General features: G+C 37.0%; 1 protein-coding gene across 1 annotated transcript in view; it reads left to right on the top strand.

Moving 5' to 3' along the window:
• The window catches only part of MBD2 (methyl-CpG binding domain protein 2), a 77,223-nt gene that overhangs the window by 34,899 nt on the left and 25,461 nt on the right, over window positions 1-16,863 (top strand). Inside the window, exon 3 of the mRNA XM_019937070.3 lies at window positions 7,396-7,533. Within this exon, the coding sequence (XP_019792629.1) occupies window positions 7,396-7,533 (138 nt within the window). The remainder of the gene's footprint in view (window positions 1-7,395; window positions 7,534-16,863) is intronic.

Genomic DNA, 16,863 nt, shown 5'->3' with positions numbered 1-16,863 from the left:
CTCCATACTGTTCTCCATAGTGGCTGTACCAATTCACATTCCCACCAGCAATGCAAGAGTGTTCCCTTTTCTCCACACCGTCTCCAGCATTTATTGTTTCTAGATTTTTTGATAATGGCCATTCTGACTGGTGTGAGATGATATCTCATTGTAGTTTTTTTTTTTTTTTTGGCGGTACGCGGGCCTCTCTCTGTTGTGGCCTCTCCCGTTGCGAAGCACAGGCTCCGGATGCACAGGCCCAGTGGCCATGGCTCACGGGCCCAGACGCTCCGCGGCACATGGGATCTTCCTGGACCGGGGCACGAACCCGTGTCCCCTGCATCGGCAGGCGGACTCTCAACCACTGCACCACCAGGGAGGCCCTCATTGTAGTTTTGATTTGCATTTCTCTAATGATTAATGATGTTGAGCACTCTTTCATGTGTTTGTTAGCAGTCTGTATATCTTCTTTGGAGAAATGTCTATTTAGGTCTTGTGCCCATTTTTGGATTGGGTTGTTTGTTTTTTTGTTATTGAGCTGCATGAGCTGCTTGTAAATTTTGGAGATTAATCCTTTGTCAGTGGCTTCATTTGCAAATATTTTCTCCCATTCTGAGGGTTGTCTTTTGGTCTTGTGTATGGTTTCCTTTGCTGTGCAAAAGCGTTGAAGTTTCATTGGGTCCCATTTGTTTATTTTTGTTTTTATGTCCATTTCTCTAGGAGGTGGGTCAAAAAGGATCTTGCTGTGATTTATGTCATAGAGTGTTCTGTCTATGTTTTCCTCTAAGATTTTGATAGTTCCTGGCCTTACATTTAGGTCTTTAATCCATTTTGAGCTTATTTTTGTGTATGGTGTTAGGGAGTGATCTAATCTCATACTTTTACATGTACCTGTCCAGTTTTCCAGCACCACTTATTGAAGAGGCTATCCTTTCTCCACTGTATACATTCCTACCTGCTTTATCAAAGATAAGGTGTCCGTATGTGCGTGGGTTTATCTCTGGGCTTTCTATCCTGTTCCATTGATCTATATTTCTGTTTTTGTGCCAGTACCATACTGTCTTGATTACTGTAGCTTTGTAGTATAGTCTGAAGTCAGGGAGCCTGATTCCTCCAGCTCCATTGTTTTGTTTTTTTTTTTTGCCGTACACGGGCCTCTCACTGTTGTGGCCTCTCCCGTTGCAGAGCACAGGCTCAGCGGCCATGGCTCACGGGCCTAGCTGCTCCGCGGCATGTGGGATCTTCCCGGACTGGGGCATGAACCTGTGTCCCCTGCATCGGCAGGCGGACTCTCAACCGCTGTGCCACCAGGGAAGCCCCAGCTCCGTTTTTTGTTCTCAAGATTGCTCTGGCTATTCGGGGTCTTTTGTGTTTCCATGCAAATTGTGAAATATTTTGTTCTAGTTCTGTGAAAAATGCCAGTGGTAGTTTGACAGGGATTGCATTGAATCTGTAGATTGCTTTGGGTAGTATGGTCATTTTCACAATGTTGATTCTTCCAATCCAAGAACATGGTATATCTCTCCATCTATTTGTATCATCTTTAATTTGTTTCATCTGTGTCTTATAATTTTCTGCATACAGGTCTTGTCTCCTTAGGTAGATTTATTCCTGGATATTTTATTCTTTTTGTTGCAATGGTAAATGGGAGTGTTTTCTTGATTTCACTTTCAGATTTTTCATCATTCGTGTGTAGGAATGCAGAGATTTCTGTGCATTAATTTTGTATCCTGCTACTTTACCAAATTCATTGATTAGCTCTAGTAGTTTTCTGGTAGCATCTTTAGGATTCTCTATGTACAGTATCATGTCATCTGCAAACAGTGACAGCTTTACTTCTTTTCTGATTTGGATTCCTTTTATTTCCTTTCTTTGATTGCTGTGGCTAAAACTTCCAAAACTATGTTGAATAAGAGTCGTGAGAGTGGTCAACCTTGTCTTGTTTCTGATCTTAGTGGAAATGCTTTCAGTATTTCACCATTGAGGATGATGTTGGGTGTGGGTTTGTCGTATATGGCCTTTATCATGTTGAGTAAAGTTCCCTCTATGCCTACTTTCTGGAGGGTTTTTATCATAAATGGATGTTGAATTTAGTCAAAAGCTTTCTCTGCATCTATTGAGATGACCATATGGTTTTTCACCTTCAGTTTGTTAATGTGGTGTATGACGTTGATTGATTTGCGTATATTGAAGAATCCTTGCATTCCTGGAATAAACCCCACTTGATCATGGTGTATGATCCTCTTAATGTGCTGTTGGATTCTGTTTGCTAGTATTTTGTTGAGGAATTTTGCATCTGTGTTCATCAGTGATACTGGCCTGTAGTTTTCTTTCTTTGTGACATCCTTGTCTGGTTTTGGTATCAGGGTGATGGTGGCCTTGTAGAATGAGTTTGGAGTGTTCCTCCCTCTGCTATATTTTGGAAGAGTTTGAGAAGGATAGGTGTTAGCTCTTCTCTAAATGTTTGAAAGAATTTGCCTGTGAAGCCATCTGGTCCTGGGCTTTTATTTGTTGGAAGATTTTTAATCACAGTTTCAATTTCATTGCTTGTGATTTTTCTGTTCATATTTTCTATTTCTTCCTGATTCAGTCTTGGCAGGTTGTGCATTTCTAAGAATTTGTCCATTTCTTCCAGGTTGTCCATTTTATTGGCATAGGGTTGCTTGTAGTAACCTCTCATGATCTTTTGTATTTCTGCAGTGTCAGTTGTTACTTCTCCTTTTTCATTTCTATTGATTTGAGTCTTCTCTCTTTTTTTCTTGATGAGTCTGGCTAATGGTTTATCAATTTTGCTTATCTTCTCAAAGAACCAGCTTTTGGTTTTATTGATCTTTGCTATCGTTTGCTTCATTTATTTCTGATCTGATCTTTATGATTTCTTTCCTTCTGCTAACTTTGGGTTTTTTTGTTCTTCTTTCTCGAATTGCTTTAGTTGCAAGCTTAGGTTGTTTATTCGAGATGTTTCCTGTTTCTTAAGGTAGGATTGTATTGCTATAAACTTCCCTTTAGAACTGCTTTTGCTGCATCCCATAGGTTTTGGGTCATAGTGTCTCCATTGTCATTTGTTTCTAGGTATATTTTGATTTCCTCTTTGATTTCTTCAGTGATCACTTTGTTATTAAGTAGTGTATTGTTTGGCCTCCATGTGTTTGTATTTTTTACAGATCTTTTCCTGTAATTGATATCTAGTCTCATAGCCTTGTGGTTGGAAAAGATACATGATGCGATTTCAATTTTCTTAAATTTACCAAGGCTTGATTTGTGACCCAAGGTATGATCTATCCTGGAGAATGTTCCATGAGCACTTGAGAAAATTGTGTATTCTGTTGTTTTTGTATGGAATGTCCTATAAATATCAATTAAGTCCATCTTGTTTAATGTATCATTTAAAGCTTGGGTTTCCTTATTTATTTTAATTTTGGATGATCTGTCCATTGGTGAAAGTGGGGTGTTAAAGTCCCCTGCTATGAATGTGTTACTGTCGATTTCCCCTTTTATGGCTGTTAGTATTTGCCTTATGTATTGAGGTGCTCTTATGTTGGGTGCATAAATATTTACAGTTGTTTTATCTTCTTCGATAATGATAATGATCGATCCTTGATCATTATGTAGTGTCCTTCTTTGTCTCTTCTAATAGTCTTCATTGTAAAGTCTGTTTTGTCTGATATGAGAATTGCTACCTCAGCTTTCTTTTGGTTTCCATTTGCATGGAATATCTTTTTCCATCCCCTCACTTTCAGTCTGTATGTGTCTCTAGGTCTGAAGTGGGTCTCTTGTAGACAGCATATATATGGGTCTTGTTTTTGTATCCATTCAGCCAGTGTGTGTCTTTTGGTGGGAGCATTTAATCCAGTTACATTAAAGGTAATTATCGATATGTATGTTCCTATTCCCATTTTCTTAATTGTTTTGGGTTTGTTATTGTAGGTGTTTTTCTTCACTTGTGTTTCTTGCCTAGAGAAGATTCTTTAACATTTGTTGTAAAGCTGGTTTGGTGGTGCTGAACTCTCTCAGCTTTTGCTTGTCTGTAAAGGTTTTAATTTCTCCGTCAAATCTGAATGAGATCCTTGCTGTGTAGAGTAATCTTGGTTGTAGGTTTTCCTCCTTCATCACTTTAAATATGTCCTGCCAATCCCTTCTGGCTTGCAGAGTTTCTGCTGAAAGATCAGCTGTGAACCTAATGGGGATTCCTGTGTGTGTTACTTGTTGTTTTTCCCTTGCTGCTTTTAATATGTTTTCTTTGTATTTAATTTTTGACAGTTTGATTTATATGTGTCTTGGCATGTTTCTCCTTGGATTTATCCTGTATGGGACTCTCTGTGCTTCCTGGACTTGATTAACTATTTCCTTTCCCATATTAGGGAAGTTTTCAACTATGATCTCTTCAAATATTTTCTTAGTCCCTTTCTTTTTCTCTTCTTCTTCTGGAACCCTATAATTCAAATGTTGGTGCATTTAATGTTGTCCCAGAGGTCTCTGAGACTGTCCTCAGTTCTCTTCATTCTTTTGTCTTTATTCTTCTCTGCAGTAGTTATTTCCACTACTTTATCTTCCAGGTCACTTATCCGTTCTTCTGCCTCAGTTATTCTGCTGTTGATCCCATCTAGAGTATTTTTAATTTCATTTATTGTGTTGTTCATCGTTGCTTGTTTCCTTTTTAGTTCTTCTAGTTCCTTGTTAAATGTTTCTTGCATTTTCTCTATTTCCAAGATTTTGGATCATCTTTACTATCATTATTCTGAATTCTTTTTCAGGTAGATTGCCTATTTCCTCTTCATTTGTTAGGTCTGGTGGGTTTTTATCTTGCTCCTTCATCTGCTGTGTGTTTTTCTGTCTTCTCATTTTGCTTATCTTACTGTCTTTGGGGTCTCCGTTTTGCAGGCTAAAGGCTCGTAGTTCCTGTTGTTTTTGGTGTCTGTCCCCAGTGGCTAAAGTTGGTTCAGTGGGTTGTGTAGGCTTCCTGGTGGAGGGGACTAGTGTCTGTGTTCTGGTGGATGAGGCTGGATCTTGTCTTTCTGGTGGGCAGGTCCCTGTCTTGTGGTGTGTTTTGGGGTGTCTGTGGACTTATAATGCTTTTAGGCAGCCTTTCTGCTAATGGGTGGGGTTCTGTTCCTGTCTTGCTAGTTGTTTGGCATAGGGTGTCCAGCACTGTAGCTTGCTGTCGTTGAGTGAAGCTGGGTGTTGGTGTTGAGATGGAGATCTCTGGGAGATGTTCGCCGTTTGATATTATGTGCAGCTGGGAGGCCTCTTGTGGACCAGTGTCCTGAAGTTGGCTGTCCCACCTCAGAGGCACATCACTGACTCCTGGCTGCAGCACCAAGAGCCTTTCATCCACACGGCTCAGAATAAAAGGGAGAAAAAGTAGAAAGAAAGAAAGAGGATAAAATAAAATAAAGTAAGGTAAAATAAAGTTTTTAAAATAATTATTAAGAAAAAAATTTAAAAAAAAAACAGACGGATGACACCCTAGGACAAATGATGGAAGCAAAGCTATACAGACAAAATGTCACACAGAGGCCTACACATACACACTCACAAAAAGAGGAAAAGGGGAAAAAATAATAAATCTTGCTCTCAAAGTCCACCTCCTCAGTTTGGGATGATTCGTTGTCTATTCAGGTATTCCACAGATGCAGGTTCATCAAGTTGATTGTGGAGATTTAATCTGCTGCTCCTGAGGCTGCTGGGAGGGATTTCCCTTTCTCTTCTTTGTTCACACAGCTCCCGGGGTTCAGCTTTGGATTTGGCCCCACCTCTGTGTGTAGGTCGCCGGAGGGCGTCTGTTCTTTGCTCAGACAGGACGGGGTTAAAGGAGCCGCTGATTCGGGGGCTCAGGCCGGGGGGGAGGGAGGGGTACGGATGCGGCGGCAGAGGCCAGCGTGACATTGCACCGGCCTGAGGCGCGCCGTGCGTTCTCCCGGGGAAGTTGTCCCTGGATCCCGGGACCCTGGCAGTGGCGGGCTGCACAGGCTCCCCGGAAGGGAGGTGTGGAGAGTGACCTGTGCTCGCACACAGGCTTCTTGGTGGCGGCAGCAGCAGCCTTAGCGTCTCATGCCCGTCTCTGGGGTCCGCGCTGTTAGCCGTGGCTCGCACCCGTCTCTGGAGCTCCTTTAAGCAGCCTAGAATTCTGCATTTTATGTGAATTTTATTTGTAGATGTTGGCTTAATTTACTAAAGGAACTAAAAACTGAACAAGACACATCTATCTATGCGTTAGACCTGGTCTCCCCGCCACCAACTCGCAGTCTTTGTTTTAGAACAGTCGTCCAAGTGTGGTCGCTGTACCAGCATCAACATCACCTGGCCCTTAATAGAAATGCAGTTTCCCAGGTCCTACCTCAGACCTCCTGAATCAGAATTTCTGTGAGTGAGGCCCAATAACCTGTGCTTTCATCAGCCCTCTGGGTGACTCTGATGCATGCTCAAGGTTGAGAACTGCTGCTCTGGAGTCTCAAAGTTGGTATAATTTTTATTTGGAGATAGTTATAAAGATAAAAGTTCATTGAACATCCTGTAGATGATTTATCAGGTATACTTGTATACTAAAATTATCTGATGTGTATTGCTTTCAGGTGTATTGGAGCTTTATGGTTTTTGCCAGACTCAGAATACACAGTGATTAAATCACATTTTGTTCTTTTTCTTCCTCTTTTTCCTCGCCTCTGCCCCACCTGATGTTAGAGTATTTCAAATGAGCTTAATAGCAATTCTGTGCCACATTTGCTTTTCATTAGAACATAACTTAATTTTTTTACTGGTTGATTAAAAATAAGTATGTTGCTTGCCCTTCTGAAACTTCAATTTTAAGTTTTTTTAAAAAAGCATTAAATGTGCTATAAAATATTAAAGATAACGGATATTTCCTTATTTTATTACATTTTTCTAAATTGAGCTCTGTTTGTGGAATTACAACTTTCATTTCTAATTATCTTTTTTTTTTAATATAAAAGGGAAGGTTAACCTTTGTGGTTTTACGTAAGCCTGGCCCCCTGACAGCTCATGAGGTTATTTATATTTTAATGGCCAAGTGCGCTATTAGTTTCCTCCATTTTCAGAATGTAGAAATGACTGCTTTCCGATTATTGTCCTGAAAACCCTCCTTCCTTTTGTGCAACCTAACCTTAAACATATTTGTTCACCTAGAAGTTCCTAGTATCTTGCTAATCAAATTAATTATGAATTTTAATTTAGAGAATTTTCTTACATTTAAAAGAATACAGAAAGCTTTTTATTATGAGAAAACTTTGCACGTCTTACATAATAAAGTGATTAAAGTGTACTTCAGAGTATTTAAAATGCTGAGATTGAGAAGTTTGGAATAATCCAAGTTAAAGTAATACATATTGAATTAATAAAAATTTATCTAATTGTATTTGTATATAATATTTATTAATTAAAACGCACTTATATCCACAGGGTAAGCCAGACTTGAATACAACATTGCCAATTAGACAAACAGCATCAATTTTCAAACAACCGGTAACCAAAGTCACAAATCATCCTAGTAATAAAGTGAAATCAGATCCACAGCGAATGAATGAACAGCCACGTCAGGTAAGGATCCAATTGGTTCTCCAATCTTATTTTTCAGAAAATTCTGGTATCTTTACCAGATATAGTTCAAGTAAACTCTGGTTAAAATGGAATATATTTGGAAAGAAAATTGTTTTATATCCTAGGCTATTACATGAATGCTGGAGAGTAACTCTGATAAGACAACATTTAGGTAAAATGTTTTAAGAAAAAAATTAAGTTAATTAAAAAATCTAAAATTAATTTTATGGACTCCACTTTTATGCTTTTGTGTTGTAATGTACATCAGACTTGGTTCTGCTCTTCTTAGTTTTTTAAAGATTATCTTTCCAGGGATAATATTTCCTAAGGGGATGAAGCATGCAGTTCGTGTTGCCTAGTTTAAAAATATTTTATATTATTTGGAAACTACTTTTTGTTCTGATTTCTTATTACAAGAAAGCAGCCCTCCCCTTTGGAAAAACAGAAGTAAATAAACTTTGTCAATATGGTATATTGTCCTGTGACTTCCATTTTTGTATAAATTGCATTTATTTTTCTCTTCCTTTATTGTTTCAAGCTGTATTCCACCAGAATCTTTTCTTAGAAAAAAAGTATTATCTGAAAGGCCTCCCTGCTGCTTAATAATGCCGCTTAGCCAGGGGAGGGAGACTTGACAAAACGCTTAAACTTTCCAAGTAGTCTTGCTCACTCACTCCCTAATTGCGGTCAAAAAGTTTAGGTACTTTGTGAAATTTTAGTAGCAATTGGGGTGAGGGAGCGGAGGGAGAAACATCGGTGCATTTTTTCTCTCCTTTCTCTGCCTCCTCCCACTTAAGGATTAGAAACACTGATTTACCTACGACCAGTATCTTTTGCTCTCGTATTCCCCTTTTAGATGTCTCACTCCACCTTTTCATGTGAATTTTGTTTTTCACTAGTCCCTCAAGTGTCTCATCTCCAGACTTCAAAAAGGATTGGGCCAAAACTTTCAGACAGTTGCTCTAGAAGAAACTACATAAAGAAATTCAGTTCCCACATCCTCTGTAGTGTTTTTTCCTCTTCAGGTGAGCCAGGAAAACAGAAGATATTTGGAGCCACATTGGATCAGCATCTTGCTATAGATGTCTCAAGATTTGAAGTTCTAAACTTGCTTTACTGTTGGTCCCCAAGAGATTCAACAGGGGCCATGTAAGTGTATCACATCCAATATAAAAGATGCGTACCTGCATGTGCCTTTAGGCTCTTGTCACCACTTAGGTTTTCTTTGGGCCATTCAGCTTTCTGTGCCAGGCTTTTCCCTTCTGTTTTACTACTGCACCCAGTGATAGCCACCAAACCACCGGCAGTTTTAGTATATTCATTCCAACAGGGAAGGAATTCTGCCATTCTGAGCTTTGCCCACCTTGACAAAGCCATTCCCTGACTGTGTTCTTTCTTAGATACTGTCTAAAGTCTTGAACATCTTGTCCTTTGGCTTTTTGGTGATTTTAAAATCGTTTCCTTGTAAAGGTTTTTATCAATTGAAAAATTTGAAAGTATGTAATTGGGTAAGACAGTTTGCTTCAAAAAGCCCAAAAGATAAAGAAAGTGGAATAACTAATAATATTAGTTCCATGTTGAAAATTTGAGTTGTCTCATTGAGAACAGATAGTATCTAGTAAATTTTATCCTCATCTTTTCCTTGTCAAATCATTCTCAATATAGTCTGTGAACAAATATTTTGGTTAAAGACAAACCGAGTAGCAAATTATGGTCATTTTAACAGGAATTTAATTGTTTTCTGCACTTAAGTTCAGTCACAGATTTTAAAAACAGTAGTAATTATATTTACTGGGTGTTTATCTGGTTGTAGAGATATTGGCAACCTAGATTCTTAAAGCTGAAGTAACCAGATTAGTTGCTTCTTATTCTTTGGTATGTTGAGTAGTTGTAAGTTTTCCTTCTTTAATTAACGTTTATGAGATTGTTCTCAAGTGAAAAGAATATGTCAAAAAAGCTAAATCATCTGCTGCCCCCACCAAAAAAAACCCCACTTATGTCATTTTAACCCAGATCTTTTGAGGGTTTTTCTCTTCCTTCTAGCTTTCAGAGACAGGAAGTGTTAAAATTATTTTGGAGGTTACTTCTCCAAATGTTTGCACTGTTTTTCACATTATCCTCTTGTCACCTGACAATTTTTGCTAGATGTTTTTGATTACACTAAGACATTAGTTGTCTCTCCACCTTCTTTATCCTGAACGTAAGAATTGAGATAATATTTGACTACTGTCTCACTAACAGGATTTCAAAATATAGGACTGTGCATTGAGTAAATGCAGGAAAATAGTAAAGAGACAACTTTGGTATTAATGTTTTTTGAAATCATGATCTGTCATCCTGACTATTCCAGTTTAGATTCAGGTTTTTAAGTAAAGGAAAGATGTTGATTTAATTATATTTTGACATACATATGGCAGATGACTGCTAGTGAGCTATTCTTGTTGAGGAGATAGTTGGCATAAAATACATAGGCAAAAATGATTCTTCCAATTTTGCTACCTTTTGCATAGCTTCATTGAACTAGATTAGTAATATAAATTGCCAAATACTTCATTTGGAGAAGTTATTCTGATCATAGAGTAAATAAATTAGACAGTGAGGTTTCTATTTTTTTGAGGTTCCTGCAGATATGTTTTTATCTTAACTGTATCACATTCTTTTAATAAGGTATTCAAGCTAGTGGTATTGTAATTCCTTTTGGAGTGTTGAATTTTGAGACCTAGAACTAGGATTTGATTTTTAGATCTTTTACCTTGAATCGGTTTGAAGTGATTAGTTTAGATGTGAAGCAATCATAGAAATTCATAGTTCTGTTTTTATATAACAAACATCATGTGCCTAGTTCTGTCTAATATGGCAGTCTAATTTGAGTTCTATAAAATATATAAATTATGAAATTCTAATGTACTGACTCCTTGAAAATGCCTTAGTTTTAAAAGGGCAAATTAAGGTATGTAAACAAAAGTGCATTAAACAGAATTCAGCAGTGATTTCTGCCTACAATTAAAATTATAAGGTAGAGATGGCATTTGTAAAATCTGGTTATTATAGGGTAAGTAGCCAGCCAGTTTTATATATACTATTGGCATATTTAACATGTACTTGTCTTGTCATTAGATTACAAAGAAATCTTGACTGGGGTGGAGGGAATTCTACCAGTTATAAGACTCTTATCCCAAACAGTAAGATCTTTGAACTATCCTTATTTGGCCAGATATGTAAAACTTGCCCCTAATTCTTTTTAATCTAATTGAATAGTGATTTTGCTGTCAAGGGTGTCTTTCCTAGCTTCCTTCTTTCAATATATGAAGAACTCATGTATCTGTTTCTTTCTTATTTCTTTAATGCTGTCATCTTTGACACTTTATGGTCTCTTGCTTTTTCTCTTTTTTTATCCTCAAATCAAAGAAACTTCAGCTTTTGAGCCATTACTTTTTCCTTTTAATTAAAGCCTATAGGCTTTAGGTGTTTCTGATAGTCTTTGAATATTAATTACATTTCTTACAGAATATTCTTTTTTTCACCCAAAAGTAAACATTTAAATCACCGAAGAAGTGGATTTAAATCTTCCATTTGATCCTATATTTTTTTCCTTTTATTTTGTTAGCTAATTCTTTGTTCAAATGATATGAAACTTGCCTTTACTCCGATCCAGAAATGTCTTTTTTTAATGATTTTTTTCCCAGCTTTATTGAGATGTAATTGACATATAATATCGTGTAAATTTAAGGTGTACAGTGTGACAATTTGATATGTGTATACATTGCAAAATGATTACCAGGAAAAAGTTAGTTAATACATCTATTACCTTACATAATTACCATTTTTTTGTTGTGGTGGTGATTGTGAGAACATTTAAGATCTCTCTTAACAACTTTCAGGTGTATAATACAGTATTGTTAACTATAGTCACCATGCTGTACATTAGATCCCCAGAACTTATTCATCTTACAACTGGAAGTTCGTATGATTTGATCAACATCTCCCCATTTTCCCCACCTTCAGCCCCTGGCAATCACCATTCTACTCTGTGTTTCTATGAGTTTGGTTTTTTGAGATTCCACATATAAGCAAGATCACACAGTGTTTGCTTTCTCTGTTTGACTTATTTCACTTAGCATAATGACCTCAAGTTTCATCTATGTTATCACAAATGGCAGGATTTCTTTCTTTTTTATGGATGATAATATTCCATTGTGTGTGTGTATATACATATATATATGTATGTATATATACACACACGCACACATTATCCATTCATCCATCGATGGACAATTTGTTTCTATAACTTGGTTATTGTGAATAAAGTTGCAGTGAATATGGGGGTACAGATATCTCTTTGAGATGTTGATTTCATTTCCTTTGGATATATAGCCAGAAGTGGGATTGCTGGATCATATGGTAGTTCTATTTCTAATTTCTTGAGGAACCTTCAAATGTTTTCCATCATGGCTGTACCGATTTACATTCTTACCAGTAGTGAATGAGGGTTCCCTTTTCTCTACATCCTTGCCAGCACTTAAATCTCATCTTTTTGATAATAACCAAGAGTGACTATTTTTACATGTTAGAAGAAACTTTCTAGGTGAAAGGTAAATTTTTAAAATGTGCACTTTAAAGACATTGTGTGTGAAAAGTTTATAAAATATTTTAGTATTCAGTTATTATAACCCTGAAAATTGCTGTTCATTCCAGGCATTTTAACATTTACTCCTTCCTAACCCCTGACTGTTACTTCTAGTTTAGTCTTTAGTATAATGCTTTTATGATTAAGAAATAGATAAGCTAAAACACAGAGTTCCATGGAGGATATTATATTCCTTGTCTCTAGACAGATAAATTGGCTGCCTGGGCAGAAGAAATAGATGATATGTTGTCCAGTATTATTTAAAAGCATTATTCTGGGTGATGTTGGAAAGATGCCATGTATATACACATACTTTTAAAACATTTCACCTAACATTGTATTATACACATTTAATCCATGTTTTATAAATTTGTGTGCTATAATTTTATAATTAACTGTATATTATTCCAAAAACTGTGCATTGTACTGGCATACAATTTACTTTATAATTTCCATATTATTTCTAGTTTTTCACCATTATAGGTAGTACTCAAGTGAGTATCCTTATGTATGTAAGTTCCTTCCTATATTTTTCAATATTTCCTTGGGCTAGATTCCCAGAAATATAATTAGTATGAATATTTATGATTTTTGATACATACTGGCAAGTTGATTTCCAAAGACTTGTACCAAATTAAAAGTCTATTGACAAATTATGTGCAGTTCAGTTTCAGCTTACCTTCTATGGTATTATTATCAATATTTCTTCTTCTTGGTAGTTCATTGTATAAAAACGATGTCATTTTAAATTTGCACTTATCTGAATATTTGTGAAGTTGAACAGACTAAAGCATTTGTGTTTAAATTTGCAAATGAGAAATGATTAAAGGATCTGAACAAGGAAGTAGCTTTTTTATTACCCCTCTGAACTGAACTTGACCATATCTTGTGACCTAAAGGTAATACCAATATCTGTGCTTCCCAGATACATTCCCTCTTACCTTCTCAGACAGCTCACTCAATGGATTATGTCAGCTACCTTTCGTCTTCAACTTCTTTCTAAACTGGCTTCTTCCCCAAAGCATTTAAATATATTCAAATCTTCCCTATCTTAAAAATTTATTTATTTTACTCTGTGTCTCCTTTAGAATTCATTTTCTTTCTTTTCCCTTTACAGTCAAACTTCTTGGAGTTGTGTGTATTTACTATCTACTTTACCTCTTAGTTTTTATATCTCTGAAATACTGCTTTTGTTCTCACTATGCCGCTTGAACTGTTCTCATCAAGATTATTGATGATCCTAATTAAACTGGTTGAGCAAACTTCAGTCCTTACATTACTTGACCTGTTTTAGTATTAGGCACTCTTGAGTACATCTGCCTTCTGAAATATTGTCTTTTATTCTGTGACACTGTAGTCTTTTGGTTTTCCTCCTTCTTTGTTTTTTTCTCAATCCCCATCCTGTGTTCCTTCTGTGTCTATCTTTCAAAATGGTGGGGTTTCCTAGGGAATACTGTGCATTCTTCTCTGTAGGTAAACCCTCCATGGATGATTTCACTCATTGTCATGGCCTCAATTATCATCTATATGTTAATGATTTCCAAATTTACATCTTTATCCTGAGCTTCATTTGTTTGTATCACTCAATCTACTAACATTGTTTGCTTAGACGTCTCACCAGTATCTCTAATTCATCTTCCCAAACTTCATCATCATCCTTTCAAACCAGCTCCTTCTTCTATATGCTTTATCTCACTGTATGTACCACTGCCCACTTGGCCGCCTAAGCCAGAAACGTGAGCATCATCCTTGACTCTTCCCATCTCTTACCCCCAAATCTAATTAGCCAACAAGTCCTGTTGACTCTGCCTCCTAAATATTCACTTGCTCCATCTCTCTACCAAGGAACTATCATTTCATCTCTCTGCTTCTTGTCTTATTTTCTTCAGTTCTTTCTTTATATTGCATCCTGGAGATCTGTTTGACATAATGATCTAATAGTGTTATTCTGCTGAAAACGTTTTGATGATTCGTGTTAGTTTTTAGGTCAACAAAAAACCCAACATGACTTTTAAAGTCAAAACACCTAACATAACTTACAAAGTCCTTCATGATTTGGCTTTTGTGTATCTCTCTGGCCTCACATTCTTCCCTTGTTCTACAACTGAATCATGTGAAACTGTAGATTTTTGAATGTCCTATTCATCTCCCCCTCTGCACCCTGCCCTTGCATTCCCTGATCATATTTCATGCTGCTTTCTTTCCCACTTTAATTAGCTATTTCCTGCTCATCCCTCAAGTCTGAACTTAGATATCACTTCATCTGTTCAGGAAACCTGATTCATGAAGTCTAGGTTTAGAGACCCTCCTTAGTGCTTCTCCTTTCTCCTTTTCTGATCATAACTGTATTAGCTGTTCATTGCTTTATCCATAGTGTCTCCATTACGTCAGTGCTTAACACATATTTGTCGAAGTAATGAATGAATGAATTTTTTTTTTAATTCAAAAATCATGAATTGAGCCCTCAGCTTGCGCCAGGCACTTTTCTAAGTTGTGGGAATACTGCAGTGAGCGAAACCAAGTCCCTGCTCTCATGGAACTTACTTTCTAGAGTGATAGGGAGAGAGACAAACAGATAAATACATATATAATGTGTCATGGCATGGTAAATGCATGAAAACAGAAAGCAGAGGAGTGAGAGAATATATGGTCTTTGAAAGAAGAGAAGTATGGGTAGGACATTCTACACAGAGGTTTAAATTTATTTATTTATTTACTTTATTTTTGGCTGTGTTGGGTCTTTGTTGCTGCACACGGGCTTTCTCTAGTTGCGGCGAGCGGGGGCTACTCTTGGTTGCGGTGCGCGGGCTTCTCATTGTGGTAGCTTTTCTTGTTGCGGAGCATGGGCTCTAGGAGCACGGGCTTCAGTAGTTGTGGCACATGGGCTCTAGAGCGCAGGCTCAGTAGTTGTGGTTCATGGGCTTAGTTGCTCCATGGCATGTGGGATCTTCCCAGACCAGGACTCGAACCCGTGTCCCCTGCATTGGCAAGCAGATTCTTAACTACTGCTCCACCGGGGAAGTCCCTAGATAGAGGTTTTAATCTGACTCTTGTATGTAATATGATAACTGACTTAAGGCCAGGAGACCGTTGAAGAAAGTATAGGAAGCTAGGGCATAGATGATAAGATTGGTTTCATGCTGGTCATAAAATAATTGACAAAATTTATCTATGAATCAGCTGTGCCTATGAGGAGAGTTTTAAAATTTAACGTGACTGGGAAAACAATGTCGTTGACTGGAATGTGGAAATGTTTTTTAAATAATAAAATATGAATATAAGTATTAGAAAATGTATACTCTTAAAGCAGCTGTGGGAAGTAAGAGATCCAGGCAAAGGATGCTGGGTTGGAGCCCTACAGAGAAAGCCGCTTTGGTGACTCGTCAGCTTTATGGGGGTGAGAGTTGCAACTGAAAGATTTTATGTGAATTTTTTTAAAAAAAATAATGAATCCATAGATTTTTCATTCATAGTGAGCTTTAATCATCATATATTTTTCTAGATCACTTAAAAATATTTCACCGATATGGGTAGATCCATGGCATTTTTTGAGATTTTTGTATTTCTCTAAGAAACGTAGGAATATAGATGAAAAAAAAAATCAATGCTTAAAAACTTGTGTTTCATAACAGTAGTTTTCTACTTTTTGTGTCTTTTAGTTCCATTTCCAGAAGCATTTAATCTCAATTCTGGTCACTTCGCTTTATAATTACCTCTGTATTTCTGAAGAATAAACTTATTATCCTATTTCTTTATTTATTAATTTTAGACATTATTTCTTGACTTCCCACAATGGTACATGAATACATAGTTCTCTCTCTGCTCTGCTCCATGCTCCCAACATAGTTATATCACATTTTTAGTTAAATAGGTTAAATAGTCAGGGTTTACATTTCTATGACTGAAAGTTATTCATGGTTATGGCAAGTAATGTCTTTTATCATCAGCATCAGAATTCTTTATTGTTGTCAGTCTTAAGAATTGTATGCTACGTTTTCTTTATAACAGAGTTAATCTTTCCTCATGCTTGTTTCTGCCACATGCCCATCAATAATACTTTCCTTATGCTGAAATCCGTGGCGTTCCTTCTTGTGTCTTTCCTGGAATCACCTCTCCTCCTCTTCAGTCTGAACGCATTCTCTGGTATTGCTGTGTAGCTGTAGCTCTGAGGATTTTCTTTACTGTGCTTCTGTGTGGGGAGTCTGTTTTCTGGAATTCTGTCCTCCTCTGTCTCAGTAGATGCCTTCAGTTTGTAACAAATCCTCTAGTAGCTTTCTAATAAATAAAATGGGAGGTAAAGTTGAGAACCTGCACATTGGAAATAAACTTTATTCCAGCTGGACACAACCAAGTTTGTCTGGGTATGAAATCTTAGATTGAGAATCATTTTCCCTGAAGTTTTGAAGGCGTTGCTTCATTGTTCTCTAGTTTTAGAGTTGCCAAAGAGAAATTCAGTGCCATGCTCAATCTCTGTTCCTCTTTTATGGTCTTCTTTTTCGTCTCTTAAAAAGTTTAGTATATTTATGATTTTTAAAAATTCACTGATATGTGCCTGTAGGCCTTTTTTCATTCACCAGGCACTTAGTAGGTGATAGACGTGACTACTATCCTTTGCGTGGGAAATTTTCCTGTGTCATTTTTTCCCATTTTCTCCTGAATCACCTAACTTTGCATTCTCTCTTTGTATGAGTTGTGTATTAGCC

This window comes from Tursiops truncatus, chromosome 13 (genome assembly GCF_011762595.2).
Source record: "Tursiops truncatus isolate mTurTru1 chromosome 13, mTurTru1.mat.Y, whole genome shotgun sequence".
Classification (NCBI taxonomy): Eukaryota; Metazoa; Chordata; class Mammalia; order Artiodactyla; family Delphinidae; genus Tursiops; species Tursiops truncatus.
The sequence above is the reverse complement of the archived record's forward strand: the minus strand, read 5'-3'. Positions and strand labels throughout refer to the sequence as shown.